We start from the raw sequence: 20,152 nt of genomic DNA, 5'->3' as shown, positions 1-20,152 counted from the left end.
ATTAATTGCTGGTAGATGTTGGGAAATCTTGGTTTTCTATCCAAGCATTAAATCATAACTTTTCATAAACCTACTGCACCATCCAGCCCTGGCTTTGAGATCACTGAATCCAGCTTGTTTTTGCTTGGTTTTTGGAGTGTATTCTTTACATTGTTGAGTCACTATGCTTTTGTTCTGCTGACACTGAGTCACCCAGTCAGCAATCTTTTCTCTTATTTGTGGCCACTTGTTTAGCTTTCCTCAGTTGGCATACTTCTGTTTTGGTATAGCCTTTAACTGTGTTGCTTTTTTCCTCCAATCTCGAACACGTTTTTTCAGAAACACAGAACTCCCTTGCAGCTGCGTTATTGTTGTTGTTCTCTGCAACTTCAATAACCTTTAGTTTAAACTATGCTGTATACTTGTGATGCCATTTTGTTAGAAAAATTTGGGGGAGTTTTACATTAAGTTCAGAGCACAACTGTATACGACACCTACTTCTAAGAAACTGAGGCAACACAGGGAAGACAAGGTTGAGGGCTACCATAAGGTACTGTACATATTTGCAAGCACAGCTCAAATGTATGTAAATATTACAAATATGTACAGTGCGTGTGTAACATTCAATTTAAAGATTTGAAAATCACGTTGCACAAATATATGTTGTATGCGTAGCATGTGATGATGCAGGTATTGCATTTGAATCAAAAAATGTGCAAATCATGCCCTTTAAGGCTGCATATATGGGCAGGAAGACATCTCTGAAAAACTAGGGTCAACTTATACATGAGGTATATGAAAAATACCAGACCTTTTGGCCAAAATAAAGGGGTTTACTAATACACAAGATCGACCTATACAGTATATGTGGTATGTGGAGCCAGGAATTTTTTAGCACAGAAGGCAGCTGTTTGGCCTGTAATGTTGGTACTACATCTTTTGAAAGAGCTATCTGTTAGTCATACTAACTTGAGGGTTCCCCATAAACCCTTCAGGGAATATTTCCATTTTAAAAGTTACAATTGAATCTTCTTTCATTAGCTTCTCAGGCGGTACAATGCAGATCCTTTTATTCAACTCATTTCTGTAAGACAATAAAAATACTGCAACTCTTAAAACTAAGAGTGCCCTTTGTTGACATCTTTCAATCATACTATGTTTTCCTTATTTATCTTGCATTTCTTGCCACTGCAAGTACCTACAACTGTTTCATGTCAATGTGGTTTTGTCTATTCTCTCCTCCCACTGAGTCAGACGACGCCAGGTTATAGTCTAACAGGTTCATTTGAAATCACAAGTTTTCACTTCATCTGATGAAGAGGCAGTGCTCTGAAAACTTGTGATTTCAAATAAACCAGTTGGACTATAACCTGGTGTCATGTGACTTCTGACTTTGTCCCTCCCAGTCCAACATCTGCACCTCCACTTCATGGCTACCATTGAAGTAAAAGGAAACTCTCATGTGCCAGTGCCTAAATTTGAATTATAGCTATCAAAAACTTGCAGCTTTTACCACACAAAGTCTGTTACAGGAACCTGAATCTTAAACTGTCCATGCGCAACTATTAAATCAAAACAAGAGACAAAAAAAACCTTCAGTTTTCCCTTATATGTGTGAACACGCATTCTAAATCAGGAAATGGCTTCATTTCTGGAATTTGAATGCTTGTTTTTCCTTGTGAGATTGCATTTAATTAGCTTTCTGAACCATCTGCTCTATATCACATGCTGATAAAGCGCTGTATTGGGGTTTCGAAATCCTGTCGACCCAAGGTCTCAAACCGGGAGGGGAACGTCATGACTTGTACTTTTGAGAGCCCCATGAGGGTTCCCCAATATTGCCTGGCTCTTCTGGTGGACTTTGGCTGCCGTAATCTCAAATCAGGATATGGTTTTGCTGGGCCCCATCCTTATGTCTGACATTGTATGGCCTTGTGGGGTCTGTCTGCCATTTGCAAGGTCTGTGATGCAAGGGATTGGTGGGGATGGGACCACAGTATTCTAAATCTTGCTTCGTCTTTAAAAGAGGCTTAGTTGGGACTTAGTTGAAACTTTTAATGAGTATCTTAAAAGAGAAAAGTTTAGTCAAAAGGTGTAGGCACGGAATTCCAGTGCCTGAGAAACTGAAGGCATGGACTTTAATAGTGAAGTGATTATAATTAGGAACCAAAAGAGAAAATACTGGAAAATCTCAGCAGGTCTGGCAGTATCTGTAAGGAGAGAAAAGAGCTGATGTTTCGAGTCTAACTGACCCTTTGTCAAAGCTTTGACAAAGGGACAGTAAGACTCGAAACGTCAACTCTTTTCTCTCCTTACAGATGCTGCCAGACCTGCTGAGAATTTCCAGTATTTTCTCTTTTGGTTTCAGATTCCAGCATCCGCAGTAATTTGCTTTTATGATTATAATTAGGAATGCATGAGGCCCGTATTTTGGGTAGTGGAGATCTCTGAGGATTATGGAGCTAAATTTGATTAGGGATGGGTAGGGGACACATTCATGGAGGGATCTGAAAAACGGACAGTCTGACATCTTTGCTGGGTGGACACCTCTGGCATTTTGGAGATTGTTAGTAAGGAATGTAGGCCCAGCAGCAGTAGCACTCCCAATCGCAAGGAAATTTGATGAAAGCATGCTTCCTCTGAACGTGGAGAAATAACAGAGGCTCACAAGGAAACACAATTTTGGCCTAACAGTTTGGTTCATACCCTGCTATAGATCTCTCTGTGTTATAGTGTGATCTGTAACTCAGTCTGAACAGCAGCACCGATATACAGAGGAAGGAGCTGAAAGTCTTTCTTAATAGACACTGTAATTTGCTTTTAATCGACATCTGATCACATTCAAAACAGATACTTTTCTTTTAAATATGTACAGGCTAACTTCATATATGAATGCTTTGAGTCAGATGCTGGGTCGAAAGTGGAAGTTGGAGTTAAGACAATCCCAGATTATGGACACCAGTTAACTGAAGAATACAACGTGGAGGATTATGAAACTGGTATGAATCATAACTCAATGCTACATAGTCAGGCAACAATGATATCACTGACCTTCATGTTGCAGTTGATGTCTTCAGATTTATGGTGACCTGTTTCAGTGACTCTCACACTTGGGCTACTAACTTAGAGTCATAGAGTCTTCGAGATGTACAGCACAGAAACAGACCCTTTGGTCCAACTTGTCTATGCCAACCAGATATCCCAACCTAATTTAGTCCCACCTGCTAGCACCTGGCCCACATCCCTCCAAACCCTTCCTATTCATATACCCATCCAGATGCCTTTTAAATGTTGCGATTGTACCAGCCTCCACCACTTCCTCTGGCAGCTCATTCCATACACATACCACCCTCTGCATGAAAAAGTTGCCCCTTCGGTCTCTCTTATATCTTTCTCCTCTCATCTTAAACCTCCGCCCTGTAGTTCTGGACTCCTTCAACCAAGGTAAAGACTTTGTCTATTTACACTATCCATGCCCCTCATGATTTTATAAACCTCTATAAGGCCACCCCTCAGCCTCCGATGCTCCAGGGAAAACAGCCCTAGCCTATTCAGCCTCTCCCTGTAGCTCAAATCCTCCAACCCTGACAACATCCTTGTAAATCTTTTCTGAACCCTTTCAAGTTTCACAACATCCTTCTGATAGGAAAGAGACCAGAATTGCACGCAATATTCCAAAAGTGGCCTAACCAATGTCCTAAACAGCCACAACATGACCTCCCAACTCCTGGACTCAAGACTCTGACCAATAAAGGAAAGCATGCCAAACGCCTTCTTCATTATCCTATCTACCTGCAACTCCACTTTCAAGGAACTATGAAGCTGTACTCCAAGGTCTCTTTGTTCAGCAATACTCCCTAGGACCTTATCGTTAAGTGTATAAGTCCTGCTCTGATTTGCTTTCCCAAAATACAGCACCTCGCATTTATCTGAATTAACTCCATCTGCCACTTCTCAGCCCATTGGCCCATCTGGTCAAGATCCTGTTGGAACTGAGGAAACCTTCTTCGTTGTCCACTACACCTCCAATTTTGGTGTCATCTGCAAACTTACTAACTATACCTCTTATGCTCACATCCAAATCATTTATATAAATGATGAAAAGCAGTGGACCCAGCACCGATCTCTGTGGCACTCCGTTGGTCACAGACCTCCAGTTGAAAAGCAACCCTCTACCACCACCCTCTGTCTTCTACCTTCGAGCCAGTTCTGTATCCAAATAGCTAGTTCTCCCAGTATTCCATGAGATCTAACCTTGCTAACCAGTCTCCCTTGTCAAACCTTGGGGAACCTTGTCGAATGCTTTACTGAAGTCCATATAGATCACGTCTACTGCTCTGCCCTCATCAATCCTCTTTGTTACTTTTTCAAAGAACTCAGTCAAGTTTGTGAGACATGATTTCCCACACACAAAGCCATGTTGACTATCCCATGTTGACTATCGGTCCTTGCCTTTCCAAATACGTGTACATCCTGTCCTTCAGGATTCCCTCCAACAACTTGCCCACCACTGACATCAGGCTTACCTAGTTTCCCACAGAGTTCTCGGGTACACCTGATCAGTTCCTGTGGATTTATCTACTTTTATGTATTTCAAGACATCCAGCACTTCCTCCTCTGTAATATGGACACTTTTCAAGATGTCACCATCTATTTCCCTACATTTGATATCTTCCATGTACTTTTCCATAGTAATCACTGATGCAAAATACTCATTTAGTATCTCCCCCATGTCCTGCATACTTTAATAGGTGTTGATATGTACTGAAAACAAAGAATGCTGAAGAAACCCAGCAGGTCTGGCAGCTTTCACGGAGACAAATCAGAGTTAACATTTTGGGTCCAGTGACCCTTCCCTAGAATTCAGTTCTAAACTCAGACCTGCTGAGCTTTGACAGCAACTTCTATTTTTGTACCTATAATCATGGGTGGGTTTGAAGCGTGAAGATTGGAATGTTAGTTGGAATTGGTGCAGGGTAAGACAGAGCCAGAGACAGGCACTGAGGAGAGAGATGGAACTGTGCAAGTGAGCTTTAGCAAGCACTTTGGGTCTTGGAGGGTGCTGACACTAGGAGGGAGACAGAAAGCACTGAAAGGGAATGTGCGGAAAAATTCCAGTGGAAATCCTGTCGGAGAGAAGAGCAGAACTTCCCCAAGTTGGGCAACCTGGAAGAGATGTGACAGTGAATTAATCACCCGAGGAGGAGGTGGGACTTAAACCCAGGCTTCATGGCCCAGAGGTAGAGGCACTTCCACTGCACCACAGGAGCTCTCTTAGCCCCTTAGTTGTGTTCATGTGGGTGATTTGACATTTCTGCCATAGGGGTGGTTGGGTAAGAAGTGCTGGCCTTAGAACCAATAGGAACATTGTATGAATCAGTAACGAGAAAGTTAATCTGGGTAGCCTAAGCAGGCTATATAATACACACTGAAACTCACAACTGTCTTCACAATGGATTAGTTTTCGTTCATTAATGACATCCATATCACATTGTTCATACAAATAATATTTAATCATTCTGCTGTTTCTCTGTAGGTCCACAGATGAATTACTCTGTTATCCTTAAGAAGAAGCAAATTCTAGTTACTGGCCCCCCAGGCCGTGTTTTGAAAGCCATGCTGTGTTATAAGCGGGGCCTGGTGTGTCGTGAGCTCAAGAATATCTCCGTTCTATTGGTAAGAAGCTGACACAGGATAGACCTATTGTGAGGTAATAAGGGTTCTGTCACTGGATTGTCTTAACACAATCTTACAAAAACTTGATGTACAATGCAACGTTTAGGGTGATGGGACGTGGCCGCATCACAGCAATACCCCTGGGTGGGGGCATTGCTGGCAAGGCCAGCATTTATTACCGATTTCAGATTTTAGAAAATGCACATAAGGGGACACCTAGGATAAGGTGGGATGGAAGTGACTACATTTTCATAAGTACACCATTGTCTATAAAGTGCTTTGGGACATTCTGAGAATATGGATGTCGTGGCAGAAATATTTATTTATTTTGTGAACTTTCTTAAGCCGTTGCTGTTTTGTGCATCATTGATGTGGTCTGCAGCAGTTCAAGAATGCAGCTTACCCCACCACCTTCTCTAGGGATGGGCAAAATGACTGTTGCAGCCAGCAATGCCCATGTCCTGAGAGTGAATTAAAAGGTGTTGCTAGAAACAGGAATATCAGAAGCAAAAATCTTACAAGGTCAGGGAGTTATTTTCAAAACCCATGGTCAGTATGTAACTTGTGGTTGATCCCTATGGATGTGTAACATTGATATGTCTCAGAAAACATTTAGCCTATTGATAGCTTTTGGTGCTGTAGGCTTTATGTTTTGTCCTTTCTCATTTTGGGCAAAATGTTGTATTGCAGAAGTCCATTAGTGCACTTACTAGACCAAGTTGAAGACTATGCTAAAGCTTATCCTCTGGCCATTTAATACTCAGGATTATTTCAGTTTTTTTTATCTGGGGAGATGCCACAGTGGTCATGTCACTGGACTCGTAATCCAAAAGCCCAGCTAAATGTTCTTTGATCATGTGTCTGAATTCCACTTTGACAGATGGTAAAATCTGGAATCAAAACTCTACTCTAATGGTGACCATGTAACCAATGATAATTATCATTAAAAACTAAACCATTGCTTCGCCGATGCCCTTTTAGGGAGGAAATCTGTCATCCTTACCTGGTCTGGCCTGCATGTGACTCCAGAACTAGAACAATGTGGTTGACTCTGAACTACCCTCTGAATGGTTCTGATCAAGGGACAAATAGAGATGGACAAAAAAACGACTAGGCTGTTCTGAATGAGTTCTAATTTTTTGAATTGCTTTGTATGTGTCATTGCAGATTAACAGCACATTCTCTCTCTCCTATGAATACCTGCTTCCTTGCCTCTGTGTCCAGGTAATGGTGGTTAAAGCTAAACTTCAGTTAAGCCTTTTTCTTTGGATTCTTCATTATAGCAAATACCCTGCAGACTCTGAGTTGCCTGCCTTGATCAGTTCAGGATTCTTCTCTACTGCGCAGACAAGTTTCTTTTTTAAATAAAGAAAGATCCAAAGTAATGGAATGGCAATGCCCTGATTATGAAAGCACACCGAGCAGGATTTGACTACATTTAGGATTTATTCCTTTTGTTTTAAATTGGCCAAGCAATGTCATTAATGAAAGAAGCATAGGAAGGGAGGAAGGATTAGGTAGCAGTTTTCTAACTTCGATTCTTGTTCTTCATGCATGTTCTTGGACCAGAAGAATCAGGAAGGTATATGATAGGCATCCTATCTGTGCCCGACTGCCAGCTATGTGCTCGAGCAGACCCCACAACTCACCACCACTTCCGATGCTTTATATTAACCTTCAAGTGTTTGCAGCCTTTCATGAATCTAGACTTTTTTTTTAACCAGGAAGAAATATTTTTTCTGCTTTCATGTGCACCCTTCAGATACCGCAGTTGTTGTTTCATTATTTATTAATTTGATCAGCATAAAATTTCCATTTTCCTGCATTAAAGCTCAGGCATTCAAGCTCTTAGACCAAGATATTGCCCTTGAATCATCGTAAGTCAGTTTGTACTAATACTTTGCTCCCAAGTGAAGTGTCCAGCTGCGACTGACCCACGTCCTGAAATTGAATCTGCTGTGTCAGTTGGCAGGGATGAAGTATTGGTAATTTGAAGTTTTTTTTTAAGAAGTACATGGAATGTTTGCAGTACCTTTTAACTTTGGCGTTTGCAGAAATCTCCAAAACAGGGGTTGCTTCCGGCCTGCTGTTTTTTTTTTTCTCCCCAGGCCCTGTGGCATCACCCTTGAGACATCACAACTCCTTGACCTCCCAAACCGGGAGGCCAGTCAGAACATGTGGGCAGCACGGTGGCACAGTGGTTAGCACTACTTCCTTACAGCGCCTGAGACCCGGGTTCAATTCCCACCTCAGGCGACTGACTGTGTGGAGTTTGCATGTTTTCCCCGTGTCTGCGTGGGTTTCCTCCGGGTGCTCTGGTTTCCTCCCACAGTCCAAAGATGTGCAGGTCAGGTGAATTGGCCATGCTAAATTGCCCGTAGTGTTAGGTAAAGGGTAAATGTAGGGGCATGGGTGGGTTGCGCTTCGGCGGGTCGGTGTGGACTTGTTGGGCCGAAGGGCCTGTTTCCACGCTGTAATGTAATCTAATCTAAAGTAATCTAATCTAATGTGGTGGGCAGGTTGCTCTCCATTTGTTGCTAGGCATCTCCCAATTATACGATGGCTCCATCCAGCCAAGCCTTGGGATGCCATCTCTCCTGGCTGAAACAAGGGCCAGAACCCCAATGGGCACACTCCACCCTCCTACAGTGTGAATGAAGGATGACCCGAAATGGTTTTGACCCTGATAAATGGTACTTCAGTTAGCAGCACTGGTGCCAGAATGATCTCTCCAATCCCATGTTCTGTCCCTTCTGTGCCTCCAATCACAGATTCTGTCTCTTGAGGGGCAGCTAGAGCAGGAGTGAAAAATGTGTTGCTGGAAAAGCGCAGCAGGTCAGGCAGCATCAAAGAAGCAGGAGAATCGACGTTTCAGGCATAAGCCCTTCTTCAGGAATCCCGAAACATCGATTCTCCTGCTCCTTTGATGCTGCCTGACCTGCTGCACTTTTCCAGCAACACATTTTTCAGCTCTGATCTCCAGCATCTGCAGTCCTCACTTTCTCCTAGAGCAGGAGTGAGGCAACATGTCATTGGAGGAGCTGGGAGAGTGACAGGATTCTGATTGGAGGACCATGCCTCGCACGTCCATGGGATGACTTGTCTCTGGTTGGTGCAATGATTGAATTTTCCCTTGCATTCGAGGGCTTGTAGGGACAAGTTTGCCCACTGCCTCCCTGTACTTTGAGCCCTGGTGCTCACTCACTCAACATCTATCCAGTGAAATTCATATTGGAATGAATGGGAATGACAGTTTAAATATATGTTGGCATGTTTGATTGCTTGAATAAGGAATGTATCTCCTGTTCCATGATATCTTTTATCAGTGGAGAAAGTTTAATGAAAAGTGTTGACTGACTTCATTTCTTTTAGGTATTTTACCCTGGTCCTGATAGCAGTCGGACAACAATTTGTCCGTTCACCAATACCCTGGAAGCCTGTGAGTATGACACAAAGATAATCAAATGCTTTGCGGATGTGCTTACACTAATAAAAAAAAAAGAAAGTTAGTCATAGACAGTGATTCAAATTGAGAAAGGAAGCTGTGGGAGAGAAGAACCAAAAAAACAGACATTCTCTGAGGAGTATTGCTTGAGTAGAAGAGATTTAAATACATGTCAGCATGTTTGCTTGCTGGAACAAGGAATGGCAAATTAAATTTAATGTGTGCAAATGTACGGTTGAACACTCTGGATCATTAATTGTGAAATATGGGTGTACCAATTGAATGAAAAAATAATGGATGTACTGTTAAATATTCACTGGCAATCCTGCAAGAGTATTGTCATCGATGTGGCTATTTTGATGAATCCTGGTCATATTTAATTAGTAAATTCAAACCAGTTGTTTTATTTTACCATTATGTCGATGAACTTACATTTGGAATATTTGAACTTCACCTTCAAAATATATTGATTATGGTTACATTTATTTGAGGTAAATATAAATTAATTTGATATTGTATTTGACCTCCATCGATCTGAAGCTCCAGCATGTGTTAGTGTCCGATCTGAGCTGCTTATTTTTAGGAAGGATGTCAAGTCCTTGGAAAGGAAGTAGTAGAGGAGAGTTTAGTTATGAGAATGGACATGAGAACCTGGTACTAAAATAAAAGCAAGATACTGTGGATGTTTGAAATCTTTAATACAAACAAAAAAGCTGCAGAAGTTCAGAGATCTGACAGCGTCTGTGAAGAGAGAAACAGTTTATTTTAAAATTCACTTGTGCGACATGGGATGTGTGCATCACTGGCTGGACATGACATTTATTGCCCATTCCCAGTTGCCCTGGAACCGTTGTAGTCCATTGTTGTAGACCCACAATGCCACTGGGGAGGGAGTTCTGGGACTTTGACTCATTGCAACTGACCGAACATGGACTTTTCCAAATCAGGATGATGAGTTGTTCAAGAGCATAAGAACCAGAAGCAGGGATAGGCAATTCAGCCCCTCAAGTCTACTGTGCCATTTGAGACAACCGTGGCTGATTTCTTCTCTGCCTCAACTCCATTCTTCTGCTGCTCTCCATGACCATTCAAACCATTACTGATTAAACATCTATCTATCTAAACATCTCCTCCTCGAATTCACTCCATGTCCCAGCATCCCCACCAGACTCTCTGGGGTAATAAATTCCATAGATTCACAACTGTTTGAGAAAACTGTTAATAGTGGAGCTTATGTTAAGTACAGTGCATTAAAACAGGGGAGGCTCTTGAATGGTGTAGAGAGTGTGGAGAATTAATTTTAAAAAAAGAAGTGACAGGAGCAAAGATGGGCTATCTTTGGCAGAAAGGAAAACCCGCTGGGTCTTTTTTTCACTGGAATGGAGGAGGTTAAGGGGTCACTTTATAGAGATTTATAAATCATGAAGGATACAGATAAGTTGAGTAGCAAAGGTCTGTTCTCTCGGGTTCAGGAATTATAAGACGAGAAGAGAAAAATTTGAAAGGGACCTAAGGGGCAATTTTCTCATGCAGAGGGTGGTTCGTTATGTAGAATGAACTGTCAGAGGAAGTGGGAGATGCAAGTATAGTCACAACATTTAAAAGACATTTGGATAAGTTCACAAAAAGGAAAGGTTTAGAGGGATATGGGCCAAGTGCAGCAAATGGTATTAGTTCAGTCTGGGGAAACGTTGTCAGCATTGGGGACTCAGACCGAACAGCCTGTTTGTGTACTGTATGACTCTCAGCAAATTAAGAGTGAGAGGATTCATGGTAAGAATGGGGCTTACTAGAGACCAAAGGGACAACCTTTGCATGGAGCCAGAGGATGTTAACGAGAATTACTCATTTAAGATCTCATCTGTATTCACAGATGAGAAAGACATTGTATCTTGGGATTTCATTTGGGGTGGTGAAGTTCCAGAACATGTTAAAATTGAGAGGGACGAGTTAATAGATATTTTAGTGAGTGAAAAGTGCTTAAATCCCCAGGGTTGAATGAGATGTAACCCATGGGAGGTAAGTGAGGAGATTGCTGGGGACCTGTGGTGAATATTTTGAAAGCTTTGCTGGCCACAGATGAAGTGCCAAATGATTAGCTACTCTCTAATGTGGGTTTTTTTATTCAAGAAGGGCAGCAGAAATAGACCAGGTAATTACAGACCAGTTAGACTGATGTCAGTGTGAGGAATTATTGGAAAAGAATTCTGAGGGACAGGATTAGTCAACCCTTGGGAAGGCAGGGATTGATCAAGGGTATTTAACATGGATTTACTGGAGGGAGATCCTGTCTGATTAATATAATTGAACTTTTTGAAAAGTGACTGCATTTTTGATGAGGGTGGTATAGTTGATGTGGTTTACATGGACTTCAGTAAGGCCTTTGACAAGGTCCCACATAAAAAGTGGGTCCAAAAGATAAGAGTCCATGGGGTCCAAGGCAAGTTAGTAAACTGGATCCAAAATTGGCTTTCAAATAGGAGGCAAATGGTGCAGGTGGAGGCTTGTTTTTGTGGTTGGAAGCATGTTACCAGTGGTATACCATCGGGATCGGTGCTGGGATCCTTGTTGTTGTTTGTTATGTAACAACATGGATGTGAAGGTAGAAGAGTTGAAAAGGGTGGTGCTGAAAAAGCACAGCAGGTCAAGCAGCATCCAAGAAGCAGGAGAGGTGACATTTTGGGCATCAGCCCTTCGTTACTGTGAATATATAAGGTATATTTAGTAAGTTTGCAAATGACATGAAAATTGGTGCTGGTGTTGATAGTGAGAAGGATGGTCTCATGCTACAGTCTGAAATTGATCAGTTGGTAAATTGGGTAGAGTAATTGGCAGGTGGAATTTAATTCTGATAAGTGAGAGGTCCTATAATGGAAAGATATATATATGCAATGAATGGTAGCTACCTAGAGAGTGCTGAAGGACAGAGAGACCTTGGTGTGTTTAAAAAATCAAAATACCTGTGACTATTGGGATAGTGTCTTCCACTGTGAAAACTAAAGCAAAATATTGATTCCGATTTTCTACTATTTCTGTGTTCCCATTATTAACTCTCCAGTCTCATCCTCCAAGGTACCACCATTCACTTTAGCTACTCCCTTCCTTTTTATATATTTAGAAGCTTTCCTATCCATTTTTGTTGCGCAATTTATCTTTGCTCTTTTTGTGCTTTTTTTTAGTAACTCTTTATTCTTTAAAAGGTTCTCAATCTTCCAGCCTTCTGTTCAGCTTTGCAATACAGTATGCTTTAATTTTTGTTTTTATATTATCTTTAAGTTTGTTGCTTAGCTATAAATGTTTTTCCCCTCTTACAGTCTTTCTTCTCTTTTGAGAATACATTTTATTTGGCAGCAATTTAGTATCTCCTTAAACATTTGCTACTGTTCAACAACAATCCTACCTTTTTAGTCTTCATGCCTAGTCCACTAGAGCCAGGTCTGTCTTCATGGCTATGTAATTACATTTGTTTAAATCTAGAAAGCTAGTCTAGGGCTCCAGTTTCTCATCCTCCTCCTGAATTTGCAGTTCAAGCATTGGTGTGATCACTCTTCGCTAGAGGATCCTTTACTGAGATCATTCATTAATTATCGCACCTCATTAGACAATATGAAATCCAGAATAGCCCGGAGGGGAAATTGCTGGTGGTGGTGTTCCCATGTATCTGTGCCCTTCTCTCTCCAGACGGAAGCAGTCATGATTTGGAAGGTGCTGTCAAATGAGCTTGGGAAAATTTCTTCATGTGCAAACATGCAATGGTTTCAAGTTAAATATGACTTCTTTTGGAACTGAACTATACAATTTAACCCACATTGGACCCATGTTTTGTCCCTTTACTGCTGCCATTGTTACTCATCCTTTTGTCCATGACATCTTCGATCTCTCTGAATCTGTCTTTTTCTTCTGCCTGATGCTCACCCCATCCCATCACGACATAAACCCCATCACATTTCTCCCTCACTTCTGTTCCAAAGAAGAAGCATATTGGATTTAAAATGTTAACTTTATTTTTCACTATCTTGCAGAGTTTTTTTTCATACAATTATTTTAAACTTCAGAATCTGGGAACATTGTGTGTAGGACAAAGAAAATTACAGCACAGGAGCAGGCCCTTCAGCCCTCCAAGCCTGCATTGATCCAGATCCTCTATCTAAACCTGCTGCCTATTTTTAAAGATCTGGATCCCTTTGCTCCTGACAATAAATTCAATTCAATTCTATTCTATTCTTAATTGTATTCATAATTCTATTCTTATTCTATTCCATTTTTATTCTATTCTATTTCTATTCTCTGAATAGATACATCTTAAATGACACGATCGTTCCCACCTCTACCACCTCTGCTGACGATGCATTCCAGGCCCCCACCATCCTCTGTGTAAAAGAACTTTCCACACATATCCCCCCTAAACCTTTCCCTCTCACTTTGAACTCGTGACCCCTAGTGATTGAGTTCCACCCTCTGGGAAAAGCAGGTTGTCCTGCGTGGAGCAGGTTGAAGAGAATTTGATGAGTGTCAGTTATTGAACATTTCTCAGTTATCTGGCAATGCACGCCATAATGCCATTTAACTGATAACTGAATGCTGAGTTGCCTAATGCCGTTTTTACGGGACCTTGAGATCTTGTTCGGATAATCCGAAATTTGCATAATTGATGTTTGGATAATCGAGGTTGTACTGGGCTTGGATAGTTCTTTAAGAAAGCTAGCAAAGGCACAATGAGGTGATTGGCCTGCTTTTGTTTTGCTACATGAAGAATTTGGAACAGTTGTGTGCAATGTACTCCATAGAAACCAAAAGCAATCACTTTGTTTCTCCTTACTTTATTGCGAAGTCTGAAGTTTGCTCCATAATCTTTCTGAACAGTTGGTCCTGATCTGTGGAGGTCGAGCAATTTCTCTGATCTGATTCATCATCGTAACAGCATGGCGGTTCGTCTCACTGGGAAATGTCACATTAAACCGAGTGTGGTCCTCTGCTGGAAATCAAATGGAATCTGTGAAGAGTTTGAGGAGTCGGCTGCTAAGATCTCAAAGTCTGTAAGTGACAGTCCAACTGTGCTACCAATTGCTGGGTGAATGTTCGCTCAATGACAGTGAGTCTCTGAGATTAAGGAATAATTTTAATGTCAAGGGATATGCAATAGAGCGCACTGTGCTAGTGCTTTCACAATACATGTGATTTATCTCTCTACCAGTAGCATAGCCTTTTGCACAGTTGACGCTCAAAACAAAAATATACAATGAGTTTAATCTATATGAAATAGAATGTGCTACATAGAAACAGATATAAGACTGAAGAAGGTTAGTGTGCAATTTTTATAATTCAGTCAGCTGAGTTATTAAAATTGCCATAATTGTCATTACGATAAGAGATAGTCAGATGAACATGAATAATAGGTTCACTACTAATGAATCTTCAGTTTAAATGTTCTGCAGCATGGAAAATCTTCACGTGGAGAAAGAGCTCAAATCGAGCCAGGACCCAGACTGCATCATTTGTTTTCTTTCATTCTGGTTCAAGTGCAAATATGAGGGGTCTTGTGGAATTATTTATGACCCTTGTTTGTAAACTTCTCAACTGAATAACCTGTTCAAAGTGCCATCTAATCGCATTGCACTGGAGTGCACCAGTCTGTAAACTTACTTAGATGTTTATTAATGAGCCACTTACCCAGAACTCCAATTGAAATAGCAGTTTGTTGTCTTCTTACCAGTGTTGTACTCTGCTGCTTTCAGAATGCAATTGAAAAGTTCTAGTGTAGCAGATCTTCATCCTAAAAATAGAAAATTGATACTAATCATGAAAGTGAGGTGTAGATAGGTGGGGGCAGAAGTCAAAGCATCAAATAGGTTAGAGTTTAGAAAACATTTAATTTCATGTATGATAGTGAGTCGCTGGAATAATTTCCAAAAGAAGGTTTTTAATTCAGAGTCCGTCGGTACATTTTTAAGAGGAAGTGGATTGATATTTGGTGAGCAGCATAATCAATAGTTAGAGAAAGGTTTTATATAAATTCAAGTCAGCCTTGGATGATTCCTTGAACTCCATGGTATCAGTGATATTCATCTTCGAGTCCCCACAGCGTGGAAACAGGCCATTCAGCCCAAGTCTGTACCAACTTTCCAAAGAGCATCCCATCCAGACCCACCCTCTATCCCTGCATTTCCCATGGCTAACCCACCTTGCTTAGGGGAAATTTAACATGGCCAACCACCTAACCTGTGTATCTTTAGACTGTGGGAGGAAACCAGAGCATCCAGAGAGAATGTGCAAATTCTACACAGATAATCACCCAAGTCTGGAATTGAACTTGTGTCCCTGCTGCTGTGAGGCAGCAGTACAAACCACTGAGCCTCTGTGATTCTTGTTCTTGTGTTCCTAAAGAATATTTCGTGTCTTCTGAGGCGAGGAAAGTATTGCAGAAGCATCTTACTGTGGTTTTATCTTGCCACAGACTGCAAGAGGTAGCAAGATAATGAAACTTTGCATCTCTTCTCATGCAATATATTATCTCATCAAGTTATCATACAGTCAGATCTAATCCTTGCATAAGACCAGCAATCACTCCTCATGCAACCTGAGTGTATTCCATTCACTGTCAGTAATTCATGCTGTGCACCATCTCGTCATGTAATAGCAGAACCCAGAATAGCAGAACCCAGAAATTCATATCTTTCACATCAATAATCTTCCAGCCGTAGAAGTTAATTCTTGATTAGGCATGTTGAGTTGCTTTTGTTTTAATCCACAGGTAGTTTCACAATACAAGGCAGCACAGTCATCAAATTGACTTGGCTCATCCATCCCAATGGCTTTCACTGAATAGTGCAAAGCAAAGAAACATCATTATAATTGACTTAAACGTGACAGATCTTTGGTTTTTGTTCATTCACCATATTTTAAAAGATTTTGCTGCTTTCTATTTTAAAGCCTAATTAACTTAGGCTTGTGAAAGGTTGCTGGAAATCTGAAGTAAGAACATAGCGCTGGAAAATTTTGTGCTGTTCGGCCCTCTCCTTGTCTCTCTCTCTCTGCACTCAGATAGGGTTCTGCAGGTTTTTCTGCAGTATTGTGATGTGGGCTGTAGTTTGTATTGTCTAAGAATGTAAGGAACAAGAAAAAGAGTTGGCTATTCAGTTTCTTGATGCTGCTCTGCTATTTAATAAGATTATGGCTTTGAACACTGCCTCAGCTCCACTTTCCTGTGTGTCACCCATAAGTCTTGACTCCCCCTCAGTGTAAATATCTGTCTAATCCAAAGCTAAAACACTATGGATGTTGTAAGTCAGAAACAAAAACAGAAGTTGCTGGTAAAGCTCAGCAGGTCTGGCAGGGTCTGTGAAGAGGAATCTGAGTTAATGTTTCACGTCGGGTTCTAAGCAAGGGTCACTGGCCCCAAAATGTTAACTCTGATTTCTCTTCACAGGTGCTGCCAGACCTGCTGTGCTTTTCCAGCAACTTCTGTTTTCGTATCTGTCTAATCTAGCCTTGAATACACTGAGTTTCCAAACTCTCTGGCACAGCAAATTCCAAAGATTAATGATTGTCTGAGGGAAAAATTCTGATTCCCCTCCATCTTAAATGGGAGATCCATTTTTGTTTTGAAAATGTGCCCCATCCTATCAGCATCTGTTCTGCTGGGTTGATGTCATTTCTGGTTTTATACATGTTAGCCCACATAACACAGATAATCAGTCAGGTTCTGTTAAGTCAGATATCTAGGAAGATATTTACAACACTGTCTATAAGGCTACAATATGGGACGGCACAGTGGCTCAGTCGGGTTTAATTCCCACCTCGGCCGACTGTCTCTGTGTGGTTTGCACATTCTTCCCGTGTCTGTTTGGGTTTCCTCTGGGTCCTCCGGTTTCCTCCCACAATCCAAAGATGTGCAGGTCAGGTGAGTTGGTCATGCTAAATTGCCCATAGTGTTAGGTGCATTAGTCAGGGGTAAATACCTTGTAGGGGAATGGGTCTGGGTGGGTTACTCTTCGGAGGGTCGGTGTGGACTTGTTGGGCCAAATGGCCTGTTTCCATATTGTAGGGAATCTAATTGGATTATCATCAATTGAACACATACTCTGGGTTCTGTGCTGACTGCTGTTACTTAGCTGTGATCCTATTGAGTGTGAACCAGGCTCAGGGGCCAAATGGCCGACTGCTGCTACTAATTTTTATCTTACTATATATTGTACATACTTGACTGATGACACTGATTCCATTCCACAGAGGGAGTGTGACTAAACATTAGGTAGGTATTTGTTTTAAACTGAATGTCACATGTCGTGAGAATATCATGTCTTAACAACACAGGCCTGTGCGGTTTGGAACCTATGCCATTATGGAACACGCCCCTCAGAATCCCGTCTTTCAATAAGATCACTCTTGTTTTTCTAAACTGCAGACCCAGCCTGAACTTTGCAACATAAAACAGCCCCTTCATCCCAGAATCAACTGAGTGAAGATTCTCTGAACTGCCTCCAATACAGGATAGTCCCTCTCCTGAAGGAAGGAAGACAAATCTGATTACTGATTAGAGGACAGCTTCTTGGAGAGCAATGTTTCTTATATTTGTAGAAAACTTTTTTTCTAATTTTATACTTCATTTATTTAGTGAAGAAGTGCTGTAAAGATGTTTAAAAATAGGGTTAGTGGCTCCACCTGCCTGCCGATCCTAATGACATGATGACCTTCATTTTGAATATATCTTTGGGTTCCAGGCTATTGACCCATTCCAACAGGTATCGATTGCCATTTTAAGTTGGAAATGTGTGGTTGCAGTATGTATTCTGCTGCCAACTAGACAGTCATCAAACCTGAGAAAGCACGCAACCTTTCGTTTTCCTTAAATAGTTGGTGTAAAGCAGGGAGAGATCTTCCTGATGCAACCACAGCAATGATGGGCTTCATGGGGTCTCATGACAAATTGTTCTTCATTCCTTTTGGGAGACCTGCTGATTCCCTCTTTAGTGAGTTTCCTTTCTCTAATAAACTTTTCTGGCCTTTATAAGGGCCTGGAAATCCATCAAAAGGACAATTTCCTGGGAAAGCTGGTGTGACATGACATGAAGGAGTGGGCTGATTAATGAATGAATGACCCCTCTCAGTGTAAATCCAACTCTTCCTTCCCCTCCCCTAGCTCACTAATGTCTTCAATGTGGAATTCATTGGGCAATTATTGAAAGTATATTTCTGCTTGGAGACCTTTGATAAGCTGTGTACAGGCTCCCTCTTGAGTAAGAGGTTGGGATTGAATCATATTGACATTCCTAGAAATGTGACCCTGAGACATCCCATTCGTTTCTCATCTTATTCGAAATGGTCACTCTTCACCGCTGGCATTCTCTCATGTTATTGATTGCGTATTATAAACAGTATGAACTCTGGCAAATCTTCCTTGCTGTTTTATAAGTTTCTGTAGCACACACAGTTCTTATTCCTGTGTCATACAATGTATGTGAGGATGTTGACAAAAGAGACCGTCAGGGCTGGTGAATTGAGACGATGCAGTGTATTAGAGCAGAGCTTCCCAGGACCCCAAGTGGGGCCATTGGCCGAAGGCTGGGGTCCTGCCCTCCAAAGCAGGAATAGGTTCTATGGGGCTCTGACCAAGCTATAATACCTGTGCTTTATACTTTATGAAGCCCTTGTTTTTTTTCTAAATTCACTCATGCCTGTTTCTAGTTGACCTTGAGATGGTGATGGTGAGTTGTCTTTTGAACTACCATAGTCATATGCTGTAGACACACCCACAATGCCCTTAGGGAGGGAATTCCAGGATTTTGACCCAGCAACAATGAAGAAACGATGAAACATTTGAAGGTTTGGAGGGGAACATGCAGGCGGTGGTGTTCCCATGTATGTACGGACCATGTCCTTCTAGATGGAAATGGCAATGGACTTGGATGTTTGGTGAATTTCTGCAGTGCATCGTGCAGATAGTAGCAGCAGTGTGCACTGAGCATTGGTGGTGGAGGGAGTGTTTGTTGATGTAGTGCCAATCAAGCAGGTTGCTTTGTTATGAATGGTGTCAGGATTCTGGAGTGTTATTGGGGCTGTATTCACCCAGGCAAGTGGAGATTATTCAGTGACACTCCTGACTTGTGCCTTGTAGATGATAGGCTGAAGGGAGCCAGGAGATAAAATACTTGCTCCAGTATTCTTCAGCTGTGTAAGCTCTCAGTTTGTATGGCTGGTCCAGTTCAGTGTATGGAATGAGCTGCCTGAAGAAGTGGTGGAGGCTGGTACAATTACATCATTTAAAAGGCATCTGGATGGGTATATGAATAGGAAGGGTTTGGAGGGATATGGGCCGGGTGCTGGCAGGTGGGACTATATTGGGTTGGGTTATCTGGTCGGCATGGACGAGTTGGACAGAACGGTCTATTTCCATGCTGTACATCTCTATGACTCTGAGGTCAATAGTAATTCCTAGGATGTTGATATTGTCACAGTCCCATTTCCCAACACTAGTCTTCACTGAAGAGCCCTGACAATGATCAAGACTCTATATGGAGCCGCAGTGGGAAAATGTTTGGGAAGCACTGTGTACTGGGGAGAAGTGAACAGGCCTGGACACTTCTCTCCAGCAAAGAGAATGCTGGGGTCACTGGATGGGAGGTTTGCTTTTGATATTGAAAGGAGTTGATGGGGTAGACACAGAGAAAATGTGTCCACTTCTTGGGAAGTTGCCATTGAATCAAATCCAGGAATACAGGAGAAACTTTGGATGCTACAGAGTATATAGAAAATCTTCACAGGCCAGCTCCTTCAACCAGCTAGGGGTTATAGAGTCATAGAGATGTACAGCATGGAAACACACCCTTCGGTCCAACTTGTCCATGTTAACCAGGTATCCTAAATTAATCCAGTCCCATTGCCAGCATTTGGATCATATCCCTCTAAGCTCTTTCTAATCATTTCCCCATCCAGATCCCTATTAAATGTTGTGATTGTACCAGCCTCCATCAGTTCCTCTGGCAGTTCATTCCATACAGGAAATCAGCCCATTAAGTGTGGCTCAGTGGGTTAGTGGTTAGCACTGTTGCCCCA

At 41.7% G+C, this 20,152-nt stretch overlaps 1 protein-coding gene across 1 annotated transcript in view; it reads left to right on the top strand.

Annotated features, from left to right (window-relative positions):
• Positions 1-20,152, top strand: part of LOC122558893 (interleukin-17 receptor E-like) — a 68,877-nt gene that overhangs the window by 37,716 nt on the left and 11,009 nt on the right. The window contains exons 5-9 of the mRNA XM_043707809.2: positions 2,855-2,978; positions 5,516-5,655; positions 6,823-6,879; positions 9,028-9,094; positions 13,964-14,136. Coding sequence (XP_043563744.2) covers positions 2,855-2,978; positions 5,516-5,655; positions 6,823-6,879; positions 9,028-9,094; positions 13,964-14,136 — 561 coding nt within the window. The remainder of the gene's footprint in view (positions 1-2,854; positions 2,979-5,515; positions 5,656-6,822; positions 6,880-9,027; positions 9,095-13,963; positions 14,137-20,152) is intronic.

The sequence above is a fragment of the Chiloscyllium plagiosum genome, unplaced genomic scaffold (genome assembly GCF_037043375.1).
Source record: "Chiloscyllium plagiosum isolate Xiang-an unplaced genomic scaffold, Cpla_swu_hap1 HiC_scaffold_14, whole genome shotgun sequence".
Classification (NCBI taxonomy): domain Eukaryota; kingdom Metazoa; phylum Chordata; class Chondrichthyes; order Orectolobiformes; family Hemiscylliidae; genus Chiloscyllium; species Chiloscyllium plagiosum.
Note: the sequence above shows the minus strand (reverse complement) of the source record. Positions and strands in the feature narration are given on the sequence as shown.